This window comes from Adiantum capillus-veneris, chromosome 2 (assembly GCF_014529385.1).
Source record: "Adiantum capillus-veneris isolate H3 chromosome 2, ASM1452938v2, whole genome shotgun sequence".
Classification (NCBI taxonomy): Eukaryota; Viridiplantae; Streptophyta; class Polypodiopsida; order Polypodiales; family Pteridaceae; genus Adiantum; species Adiantum capillus-veneris.
The window spans coordinates 121,769,937-121,782,842 of NC_140932.1; the positions used below are offsets into that span (position 1 = coordinate 121,769,937).

Sequence of the window (12,906 nt, forward strand, 5' to 3'; positions counted from 1 at the left end):
AGTTAGCTGACCTGCAAAAACTGCTTGGGTTGCGTAATTGCAAGCTTTCGAAGCATGTCGTAACTTATGTAGGAATTCTGCAATCCAAAATAAACATGATGAAACTATAACTAATGTATGCCAAAGTTTTCATATGGGCTTGATGAATACCTGTGAATAAAATGCTTCGACTCCTTCATGTTGAGCTTTCTCAAAAACCTGCATTAAAAAACATAATCCTGATAGCCAATAGCAAAAAGAAACAATGTATTGATGAGTAAGAGTCGATACAAAGGATAGAGACAGGTCATCTTACAGCAGGTGTCCAAACTGATCCACCCGCGCGCAATGAACCAGAGAAAGCTCCCTCCTTCAGGAGCCCATTGAATGAACTTTGAAAGAGCTTCCCTTCACCAATTGCACTACATCCAGAATTTCCCTCTACTTCCAGAAGCTGCTGCTGTAAGCAAGCCCAAACTGTTGCCAAGTTTGTTGGCACCATCAAACCCCTCACAGCCCCACGAATCATGGCCCTTAACCTTGCAACATATACTTGGGTGTACAACTGACCCCCTTCCAACTTTCCTTGTATCTGTACCAAAGTAAAACAAGGTGAAGGGTCACGTTGGCATTCTATAACAAAGAGCTGAGGACACATGAGGCTCTTAAATGAAAGGACCCATTTACAAACTGAAAAGCCAAAGGAGTTTTCAATGCTTCACATGTAAAAGTCAAAATGTATGCCTTTGATAAGGCTTGTTGTAGAAAGCCAAAAATATGTTAAGCGGCAAACTTTGGAAACAGTCTTGGCTTTATAAACCTCTCTTTTAATTTGTATCTTTCGGATTTGATGTCAGCTGAATATGAAGATCTACACAACGATTACTGCATAGGCTTTTTGGCCTTTGGAACCCATATGCCCTTTGGCCATATTTACAAACATGGTCATTCTGTTGTTTCATCTGGGAAGGCTGCCCCCTTTTCAGTATTCCCTGGATGCACCATCACTCAGCCTCACACATTTAGAAATTAGCAGGATTATCACACATGATCTCATTCAGCTAGATACTAGGAGGACTTGGCTGTCTCCGTCACATGAGTTGGGGAAAAAAACAAAATTCGAGACCATCTTCTCCAGATGAGAGATGATGGGTTTATCTCACGCCCCAAGTATATGGACACCCACCCATCTCATGGCATTAGAATCTTACATGTTCTATACCCACCTCATCTCATCAGTTGGAGATAGAGACTGGCCAATACAAAGGTATACCCCCAAAGGAGAGATTATGCCAGGTTTGCCAAAAAGAGCCAGAGACAAAGGAGTACTATATCTGCCAAATGCACTGTCACAAGACAAGCACCGTGTGCCAATAGAAAAGAACAAACTGAGTGGACTTTTAGCACTTCAATAACAACTGAGCTGAAAGAGAGAGGAAACACGCGACACAGAGTGGTGGAATTCCACCCCAAAGAGTATTGGCCCCAAACCTTGGCGCCCCATTCGGTATTTCTTTATATTGCATCAACAAAGTACAAGCCGGTACTCCATCCCCTGCACCTTCGTCCAGAAGAATACCAGAGAATGAGCCCATGGCCTCATATTTAAAGGGCCTAGGCCCCAAAAGCAGTTTACATGAAAAGCCTTCAAACTCAAAAGCATCTGGTCCAAAAGAAAAGCCCAAAAGCTGCCAGCAAAAATCCTTGAAATCCGTACAATTGCCACGCCAGCAGTCAACAAAAAACGCGAAAATCCGTACAGTTTGCCTCGTCATCATGTCAGCGCAAAATCCGGATTTTCCTACAGTTGCCACATCATCAGACCAGTGCAAATCCTTTTGTGTGTGTGTGTGGGTCCTGCTTTATTTAAATGCCTTTATGTCACTTGGGCCCCATTGGACGGGGTTTCATAAGTTGGTAGGATTTCTTCTTCAGCTGTTGCTTGTTCTTCTTAGGCTTTAGGCCCCTCGGTTGTGATCTGAAGGTTGGCTCTGTTCTTCAGTGACTTGACAGGTCAACAGTTTGTGACATTCCCCCTTCTTGAAAGAGAGTAATCATCCGCGATTACAGCATATCTACAAAAAAACTCAAGTTAGCTCAAAAATCTCAGAGGGTCGTTCCAAGGGACAATCAATTTGTTCTTTTTTTTGTTAAGGAGTTCTCTTCTCCTTTCGTCCATATCGAAACTCTTGATATTCCGGTGTAGTAAAATTAGCAATCACACCCAAACCGCACTGATCTTCCACAGGTGTCTTGAATCTTGATGCACTAAAATTACATACCCAGGCAATCTCATCCAATTGCCTCATCCAGTTACAAATATTCAATAGTTGGCACATCACAATGCAACACAAATACTCACATATGCATGTTACAAGACATAGAAACATAAAGTCGCCGACGAACACTCCTCCCGCATAACCTAACAAGGTCCGGGCTGGAAGATATTGAACGACTCCCTCATCACTCCTCCCGCATAACCTAAAAAGGTCCGGGCCGGAAGATATAGAGACCTTTTACAACCAAACGCCCCCTACACCGCAGCCTGCGTCGTTTGGAGGTGCTGAGAGTAACCACTCCTCAGACTTCTTAATACTTCTCCCGCATAACTATCCAGGTCCGGGCCGAGAGTAACAACAATTATTTTTCAAGCATTCAACCAAACGCTCCTGAGACATCCCGTTTGCGTCATTTAGAGGTTCAAACAATACCAAAACAGCATTCTCACTACTCCACCCGGGAGTAAAATCGCCAATCATTGAAACAAGTATTAAAACCAGAGTCAAACAATTCAAATCGGCACCGAGACAGGTTTAAAACAGATACCATCCATTGCAAACAGGATCACCAAACAAGTTCCAAACAAAACTCAAACTTAAAAAGCAATCTCAACATCAATCGAGCTCGAAAAGTCGATTGACTTTCCATCCTGAAACCTGCATCAAAAATTAGGGTTAGGTTCCTTCCATAAGGTCGTAAACAACCACAACATGGTCCATCAGCTCTGGGACAGATAGTGTTCCTCTGGGGGCGATGGTAGTCCCAAGACATAGCAATCACACTGGACCTCCAAGGTTATCAGCTTGAGAAGAGACACCTCGTGAGAGATGTACAAAGACTGCAAGTTGTAATATGCTAGGGTTTCCGTCATAGTCACAGGGGACGGAGGGGACGAGGCCTAGGGGCGGGGGACAGCCGAAACCGGTAGGTTAGGACGGCAGGGAACGGACGGCAACGGAGATTCCAAGCGGGAACACATGCAGACATCCCGAGGACGGACCGAAACGGACGGGGACGGCGAACGGGGACGGATGGCCGATCAACATTCTATTTTTTTTAATTTGAATTTAGGACCGTTTCAAACGGCCAGTTGGCAGCCCAACAGCTCTTTTTTGGATGTTTGAAAGTTTGAAGCAACCCGGTGGCTATACAAGCCACCCTTTGGGTCACTTTGACAAATGTCTCAAGCTCTCCACCGCAACAATCCTCAAGTGCTCATTGCTCAAGCCTCTCCTCTCTACCTTCGGCGCTTCGTCTCTACGGTCTACCCTCTCCTCGAGGCTTGGACCTCTACCCTTGAGACTTGAGACTCCACTCTACCTACTCTCTCCCTCCTCTACCCTCTCAACTTTCAAGCTCTCCTCTACTCTCTCTCCACCTACACTCGTGACTCTCCACCATCATGTCATCTCAAGCTAGCTCCACTTCTCAAGCCGGCTCTTCTCGAAGGAGGCCCGCCATGCAAACATGGTCGTGGTGGGATAAAGTCGACTCCACCGCGCGTGGTCAAGGTGGCGGTGCAAGATCATGGACATGCAAGTTATGCCCGTACAAGAGAACGGGTGGTGCAAACAAAGTGCGAGCCCATCTTGTTGATGAACCTGGCCACGAGGTGAAGTTTTGCCCACGCATTACTCCTGAGAAGAGGTTGGAGCTTCTTGAGGAGCTCGCAGTGTATGAGGTCGCGGAAGCGGCCAAGAAAGGCCGTTGATCCCTCCGCCACGGCAACACCGCGAGAGCAAAGGCAAGCCAACCTTGGCTCCACCTCTCAAGCGTTCAAGACAAATGCATCCACATCGGGGGCTTATATTGCGCATCGCCAAAGCACCCTCAAAGAAAATTGGAATCCTAAATTGAAGGAAGAAATGGATAGGTCGGTTGCCCGATTCTTCTTCTACGACCACATTGCCTTCCATGCTTCGCGGTGAGTTTCCATTGTGACTTAAAGCATATGCACATTGCAATCTCCCAGTTTGTATTTCATTATGGGGTCTCGACTCTCCATACTAACACAACATGCTCTTTTTTGTGTGGATAGGTCTCCATACTTTCGAACCATGGTTACAAAAATAGGGGAATATGGCCCCTCTTATGTGCCACCTTCATCAAAGAGGCTTCGCACCACCTCACTTCGTCGCCTCGCGTTGCCTCGCGTGAACCTCCTCTAACTCCACGAGTGAGTGTGTGCGAGTGTGTGTGTGTGTGTGTGTGTGTATGCGCACGAATGCATGAGTGAATTTCAGTAGAGTCTCCTCCTCCTGAAGAGCTCTCTGAGAATACAATGTCTGTTGTGAGGGGGCTGGGGGTCTTCGTATAAGCTAGGAGAGGCTCCATGCAAACTGGAGTGAACTCCAAGTGGTGGGAGGCAAGTCTGCAAGAGGAGGGGGCTCTCTCAGTTAACTAAATTCGATAACTGGGGCCTTTTATGCATGTCCTGACACTTGTTAGGTGAGTGCCCGGCCCTTTAACCCTTCAATTTTACCATAACAAAAAAATTTGCAAGCTTAAATGTGAGCTAAAGTGCACATTCCAGCTCTGTTTTGGACGCCGTCAGGTGCATTGGAAAGCTCGTCTCAAGGACTACAATAGCCACACATTGACACACACATCTATTGCCTATGATTGAATCCAAAAAATCACAAAAATGGACACTTTAAGTTCAATAAAATTGCACTGTTTTTCAATTTATCAATGGGTACAGTTGTTGCCGGGATCAGGCCACATTACATTCTCCCCAACTTGAGAAATCAAAATGTCCTCATTTTGGGAGAAAATTTGCCCAAAGATAGATTACTCTTCTTCGGCTTTACTCTCAAAAAAACTTGATCTCCACGCTTGAAGGTCCCTTCTGATCTTCTTTGGTCTGCATACTTCTTTTGTCGATCCTTCGCAGCTTGAATGTCTTTACGTATTGCCTTAGTCTGGGCCTCCATATCTTCTAGCATTTTCTTGGAAGCTTCGACTCTTATAGTTGGATCTGAGAAATTTAAAGGTGATAAACAATCCCGACCACAAACTGCACAGAAAGGTGTCATTCCAATACTTTGATGGTGGAATGCATTATATGCAAATTCCACTAGGGGCAAGTATTGAATCCACTTGTTAGGTTCTCTTCCGCAATATGCTCTTAGGATGTCTTCAATGACTTGATTCACAAGTTCGGTTTGACCATCCGTCTAAAGATGATATGTTGTACTAAAATCCAACTGGGTACCAATGGCTGTAAACAGCGAAGTCCAAAAGTTGAAAATGAACTTAGTATCTCGGTCGCTTACTATCTGTTTCGAAAGTCCATGAAGTCGAAAAATCTCCTTGACAAAGAGTCAGGCTATATCTGAGGCAGTATAGGTAGTCTTTACCGGGATGATGTGGGAAACTTTAGTCAGCATATCCACGACTACCATTAGGGAGTCATATCCTCCCTGAACTTTGGGTAAGCCGGATACAAAGTCCATACTGATACACTCCCACTTCATTTGAGGTATATCTAGAGGTTGCAGTTTCCCTGGGAGTTTTACCTTTTCAGCTTTAACTCTTTGGCAAATTAAGCATTGGCAAACATACCGTACTACATCTCCTTTCATTCCTTGCCAATAGAAGCTCTTCCTTACAGCATTGAGAGTTTTGGCATAGCTCGAATGTCCAGATGTTGGGCTATCATGAGCTTCATAAAGGATAGTTTTTCTTAAGGTTGCATTCTTCGACACACACAATCTATGTCTGTAATATAAGCACCCATCTTCGACATCATAGTGTTGTAATGATGCTTCATTCTAAGGTGTCTTATCCTTCACGATAGCAAGTTGCTACTGATAATCGGGGTCCATTTGAGCAGCTTCCCTTACCTTGACCAAAACTCGGTTACTAGGCATAGAAATTAAGCTTACAAAGGCTTTACGGCTCAAGGCATCCGCTATTGAATTCTCCTTGCATGGTCTATAGACAATTTCAAAGTCAAACTCTTGAAGTAATTCAACCCACCGTTGTTGTTGCATATTGAGTAGAGGTTGAGTAAAAATCCACTTCAAGCTTTTGTGATCAGTCACTAAAGTAAATCTCTGGCCCAATAGATAATGTCTCCATAGCTTTAAGGCATGAATGACTACTAATAATTCAAGATCATGAGTTGAATAATTCCGTTCACGAATCTTCAGCTTTCGAGAGGTAAAAGCAACGGTCTTCCTTCTTGCGCAAGCACTCCACCGAATGCTATACCACTGGCATCTGTAACCACTTCAAAAGGCTTTGAGAAGTCAGGTAACTTTAAGATCGCTGTAATGGCAACATCCCATCCGGGTGCCGCTAGAACAACCTCCGCTTGTGGCCTCATCTTGTCGGGCGTAATTCCAAGTCGAGCCGCCAATTCAAGAAGTTGGCCTTGGCTCCTCCGTCAAAGAAAAATGAGGGCTTCCTAATCTTTCACTTTGCCCCAAGCTCGGCAAAGTTCTGTACTTTCATCAATCATGCTTGGGTCAGTACCCATGCAGTCTAGTACCAGTCCTACTTTCATCTTGCCTTTTCTACCACGTTCCTCTACTGCTCTCGAACTCTCTGGCATGTCTTCATTTTGTTCTTGTTGTGCCTTTTTGGGGCACTTTGCGGAGACGTGCACATGTTCCCCGCAACCAAAACACTTCCCTTCTTTTATGCAATTGGCCCTCAAGAGTGAGCCGGGGTCGTATATCCTTATCTTTCTTTTCTTGGGAACTCTTTCTCTTTCTACTTTCATTGTTAGAGGTCTGTTGGGTTCTCTGAGTCAAGATCTTATCAGTGGGGTAAGTCAAATTTTCTGAATGTATCGCGAAACCGCGTTTCTCATGACCCATCAATTCTTGAATTTTGTTCCAAGCAATAGTCTCGGATCTTTGTAGGGAGTCCGCAGCAAAACCGCTCAATGTGTTCCAACTTCCTTAAAAGAGATCTTAAATGAAGAGGTTGGTAGAAAAGAGTTTCAAAATCTCTCGCAATAAGCGTCTAAAGAATCTCCCTTGGTCATCCGAAGATGATTCCAAGCGGTTCGTATATCTCATTCGTACTCCCGAGTGAGCCAAGAAGATATAAAGAGCCTTTTGAATTTCAACCACTTGATTGGAGCTTCCTTCCTCAGAAGAAGAGTGGACAACCATGTTCGAGAATTTCCTTTGAAGATGTAGCCCTCCTAATCTTGGAGTGCTCTTAGTAGTGCCCACCAGAGAAGACTCTGTCAAACTGCTGAATGAAGACCAAAGCCCTCAGAGCATCTCGGAACCCAGAAAAGGATTCAAATTTAATCGACGTCCACCTTCTTTGAATTCTCTCTTTCTTGCTTTTGTCTTCAAGGAAGTCATATTGGTTGGCTCTGTAAAAATGCTTCTTCTTTGCATAAAACATGTGGTCATCGGAGTCCGAACTGTTAGAGGATGACTCCTCTGTCAAACTGTCAAAAACTGCACGAAATCTGGGTTTCTTTGCCTTTTTCTTGTCCTTTCCAAAGTGTTGCTTTTTGTTTCGCTTTTTGCCTTTTCTGTCCTCCTCGCTCCAGTCAGAAGAGCTAGAAGAATTGTCGGAGGAAGAAGAAGAATTGGTAGTCCTTCAAATCATACACGCTTCTTCTGCTTTCCTGCAGATGCAAAGAAGAATGACAGCCCAAATGACCAGGGAAATCAGTTCTTATGCTTTTTCACTTGCTTTTTGGATTGGTTGTTCGCGTCCAAACGCCAACTGATCTGTGTCTGAACCACCTCTTGTAATTCTTGCTCTGGGCATCACCTAGGTCACAAGGAACACAAAGATTGTATTGTACCAAGTCTCTCTTAATGGGAGAATCTATAATACAAATGCCTATGGGAGGGGAACCGGTTCCACATAAATCCGGTCCTCAACTATTGTCATGTTCTCTAAACTCTCTCTCTTGCAAAATTATTGTTCATGCCAAGTTAACTAAGTACTATGATCAATTAAGTTCAATTAAGTTCACCCTCTATGCTCACAAAGTAATCTCACAAAAATGCTCTCTCTAATTTTCCTAATTCCGCTACTCTCAAAGTTCATAGGCCATTTCCATTACATTGGTATCAGAGCATTTGGTTTCTCTTTTCTTGCTTAAAAAGAGAGGTCCCTAAGTAGCCTATTAATGGTTGATTTTGTCAATTATATTAGGGTAAGTGGGACTGGATCTATTATCGGTTTTGTTGGGTTGCTATCGACGTTCCATCTCTTGAAGTTCGTACTGAGTAGGCCGAGGTGGCCCATACTTTTCCTCTATTAAATCATCAAAATCTTCTTTGTGATCTCCTCCCGCATTAGCGGATGCAGAAGAATTCCGATTGATTCTTGTTGGAATCCATAAGTGTCGCGAGAAAAGGATCGGATTTCCCGATAGAAGAGAAATCGATTGCGCTCTGATACCACTGTAACGAGCTTGGACACCCCAAGTAAAGATTCTACCGCGACACAACAGAGATTTGCTTCAAAACAGTTCACAAAAGACAAGATGGCCCGGTGTAGTTCCGTGCCTAGAGGTATTGGCCCCAAAGACTGGCGCCCCTTTTGGTATTTCTTTTTATATTAATCTGTGTGCAAAGTACAAAGAGAGCCCGCGGGTACTCACTCTCCGACTCTCCGTACAGATGCTCTGCAAAGTGAGGCCCTTGGACTTATTTATTCTTACAAGGGATGCCCAAAAGCAAAGCCCCAAAAGTTTTAACTCAAAATCAAAAGCAATTGTCCCAAAAGCTGCTTGTGTGTGTGTGTGTGTGTGTGTGTGTGTGTGTGTGTGGGGTGAATATCTTTCACTCGCCCTTAAGTTTGAGGGAAAACGGCAGACCTGACGGCGCGATCCACGCGTCCGCCGACGACACGGCCTGGTGCGACAATGAGGGGGTGCTCCCATAGGAAGGGAATCAAGGGGTCTTCAAAAGCCTCAAACGGTAGACCTGATGGCACGATCGACGCGTCCGCCGACGACACGGCCCGGTGCGACTATGACGGGGTGCTCCCATAGGAAGGGAATCAAGGGGTCTTCAAAAGCTGCTAAAAACAGCCAGCCTAATTTGCAAAAATATCCGAACATTGCCACGTCAGCATGTCAACGCGCTCTACGGGTCCGTACAGTCTGTATGTTGCCACGTCAGCAATCAACGCATTTGGCGGAATTCTGTACACATTGCCACGTCAGCCTATCGGCGCATTTCCCGAGATTCCCGCAAGGTGTGTGTGTGTGTGTGTGTGTGTGTGTGTGTTTATGTCCGAGGGCTTGCCACGTCACCAGTTTGTGACAATACGACTCTCATAAGCAATGACATGGCCCTCCTGCATTAAGATCACTCCCAGATTGCTACCACAAGCATCACAATAAACCTCGAACTCTTTTAGTAAGTCCAACAACATCAAAACCGGTAAGGGAAGATATGGTAGTGCTTTTTGCACTAGTGACTAAACTCTCTTTATGACGGAAGGAGTGAGCGAAGGCTACGGTCTTTGCTCAAGGAATCTAGGAATGAAAACCCAGTTTACTTGATGAGCGCGGGTTTGCTCTAAGATCGTGTCGAGGGATCGCCAAGTTGAGCCTTCTCGCTCTAAGGATCTTAAGAAGAGAGGGCATCCTCCCGAGTCCATCGAAGTTCTAACGAAGCATGAGTATTATAAACACCTTCGGGTACATGGATAACGCATGAAGATGTAGACCTCGTTGCCATGGTGAGTCGACTCTTCTTAGTAGAGAAACTGAGAGCTACCGAACACATCTCAAATAGGGAGATTCTCATGTCAAAATATTAGTGTGCGCCAAAAAGCGCTCAAGAGAGGTATCTCAAACTCTCTTCCAATTCCTAAAAAGGAAGTTGGCTCATCTCATTCTGTTTAGCATTAAAAAAAATTCAATTGGTGGTTTTCTGATGGTCGTTGATCATCGAGTACGCTGTGTGGATTAACTACTAAAGTAGCAAGTTATGGTTGCAACATACACTTCTCCATGAGCAGGTTGAGTACTATTGGCATATTGCTGGAGTGAGCAATAACTCTTATGTTCGTGAGTGTATGATTGGCTAACTGTTCCAACATGGAAAGAACTACCTCAACCATATATGGGAGAACATCCTTGAGAACCAAAGCGGGTTCGCTCTTATGTAAACCGAGTTCGAACATACGTTCAAGAATGCTATGGCTAGATTTTTATCTATATACAATTTAGCAAGCCATCATTGATGCTTGCAAGGTTCATGACCCCTACAAGGAACAGACGCCGATGGGGCGTCAAGAAAACACTAGCGGTGGTAACAACCCGTAGGAGGAAAACACGGAAAGAGGTGCCACAGAGCACAAGGGATCTTTCGGATCGGAACAATAAGCCTACCCTGAGCAAAGGACCAGAACCAGAATTCTCTAGTGAGATGTTTGCCAAAGGAAGACAAGCTCACATGCGATAAATGCTCTATGCTTTGAACATGGCCTATGCCGGAGGAAGGTTTAATATCCTCAAGACTATACGTGCAAGATTGCGCGCAAGCACAGATACCTAAATTGATTTCTACGAAGATTCTTTTTCTCTAGGTTGAGAAGGTGGAATTGAGTTAGCAGATTCTCAGATAAGGAACCTTCTGATTTGTTGGAAAGAAGTGAATGAAGAGTTGCCTATGTGACTTGTAAGACTAATGAGTTTCTTGGGACTTTCATATAGTCCGGTGAAAGATATCCTCGAGGAATTAGAGGACAAACATGAATTTCTCCTAATGAAGTTGAACACCCCATCTACTTTCAGACCAGTAACGTAAGTATTGAACTATTGATTTTTTCTTTGATTGAATTTTTAAGTTCTCTCTTGAGAAAGGACAAGCTCAACTCAGCATTGAGCAAGATTTAGAATTTTCTCGGTTTTTCCTCAGGCAATTCCGTTGGAACACTACAGCTGAGGACAACTATTTATAAGTGAGAGGGATGTTGCTAAATTAGCTTTATCTTAAGATTGGATTTACAAGTGAGGGTTTCTCGCTTGAGTCACCAGGAAAAATAATTCTAAATGAATTATTGGAATTAAAAACGAGAGGGTTTTTCTCGCTTGAGACATCCTAATACATATATTCCTAGTGCGCCGTACAGAGTAATGATGGAAGCACTCTGAATGGGAATATCTGTAGGGCCACAAGAATAGGTACTTCTGCTATGTCACATCGGAAGGGTGACAGAGAGCATCGGGAAGGGGCATTTGACCATCCGGAATGGGCATCTTTGAAGCATTAGGGGATGGGTGACATCAAGCATCGCGAAGGAGATTGCATCGTAAGTTCGGTGAGAAAAGGACTAGGTGAGGGGTATTCCAAATGCGTCACCAGGTGGGTGACGAGAGCATTGGAAAGGGAATATTTCATAGTCGGGAGATATTATGAAGGGACTTAGAATTGTGCACAAGAAATGAGCAAGCACTTGAATGAAGATGGGTTCCGAGGAAACTGAGGACAATACAGTTGCTTTCTTAGAAAGCAGGTTGCTTTTTGGAAAAGCAGATGCTTTTCTGTAAAGAGGTCTATGTTATGAGACTCCATCCAAGGACGCTTGGGTTGTGATTGTGAAAGCATTGATTTCAGCTTATAAGATTTTAATGAGGTTTTAATAGGTTTAGACAATTTTTAAAAGTGGGCAGCCGCATGACAAAAAAAGCAGTAAAACCCTAGCCCCCTCTTTCTCTCTCTCTATTTGGTACAAGGACAAAGCGATCTCCCTCTCTCTACATTGGGCATCCCCTCTCTGCCCTATTCCTGCCGCGAAGGCCTTCACTATTCCAGTCGACTGCCCAGGAGCTGTAAAAGCAGACCCTCTCTCACTCTCAAGCACCAAAAAAGCTAGCACTCAAACTTAGCCCTTGCTGCCGCAGATTTCAGCCACCATGATGACGCCGCCGAGGACTCCCATGGCTGCCCCAAGTGCACAAGATGTTGCCAGGATCAAGTAGGCGGGTTCCATCACGAAGAAGTGCCTACGGAGAGTGTTTCCAACTTTCCATCACCACAAGTTGCTGTTTCTCTCTGCTTTCAGCCTACAAACGTCGTAGACGAGGCTGATTTACGAGAAGGAAACCAGCGAACACACCATTGAAAGAAAAGGTTTCCGCATAGAGATTTCTTCCAAGAAGTTGCTTTTCGAGAACCGAGTTGCTTCCGAGTGTCGAGACATCAAACATAACGTTTTTCATCTTTTGATCGTTGAGTGTTTGTTTGCAGGAGCACTTCCCTCTTCGCGAGGGAGTAGCAACATGAGCCTCAGTAGGAGAAAAGCGCTCTAAAGAAATAGAGCCAGATCAGCCCTAGGGTTTCATACCCTGAGTTTGGGAATAGATCCACAGATTTGAGAGTGCTAGACTCTCGAGTTGGGATCAAGGAGTTGAGATTCCTAAGCAGGAAACCAAGGTTGAGGCTAAGTTCTTTGTGGGAAAAGGACTCTGGGAATAGAGTCAAAGGGATGCCATGCCCTGGAGTCTGGAAAGTGAGTTCTAGAGGCGAGAATCTTAGTTCTCGAGGATTCTGAATAAGGAACGGAGATTCCTTGAAATAGGGTTTTTGCCCTAACAACAAGAGGCCCAGGCTTCCGTGTACCATCGAGTCTGATTCTACATCGAACGTGGTAATAGGTTTGGTTCAAGTCCTTGTATAGACTTCTCCCCAGTAATAAAGATAC

At 44.5% G+C, this 12,906-nt stretch overlaps 1 protein-coding gene across 8 annotated transcripts in view; it reads right to left on the bottom strand.

Annotated features, from left to right (window-relative positions):
* Positions 1-12,906, bottom strand: part of LOC147463503 (E3 UFM1-protein ligase-like protein) — a 139,352-nt gene that overhangs the window by 85,293 nt on the left and 41,153 nt on the right. For all 8 annotated transcript variants that reach the window (XM_086489352.1, XM_086489382.1, XM_086489332.1 and 5 more), the window contains 3 exons: positions 296-571; positions 151-198; positions 12-77 (listed from right to left, as the gene is read on the bottom strand). In XM_086489352.1, the coding sequence (XP_086345478.1) occupies positions 12-77; positions 151-198; positions 296-571 (390 nt within the window). The remainder of the gene's footprint in view (positions 1-11; positions 78-150; positions 199-295; positions 572-12,906) is intronic.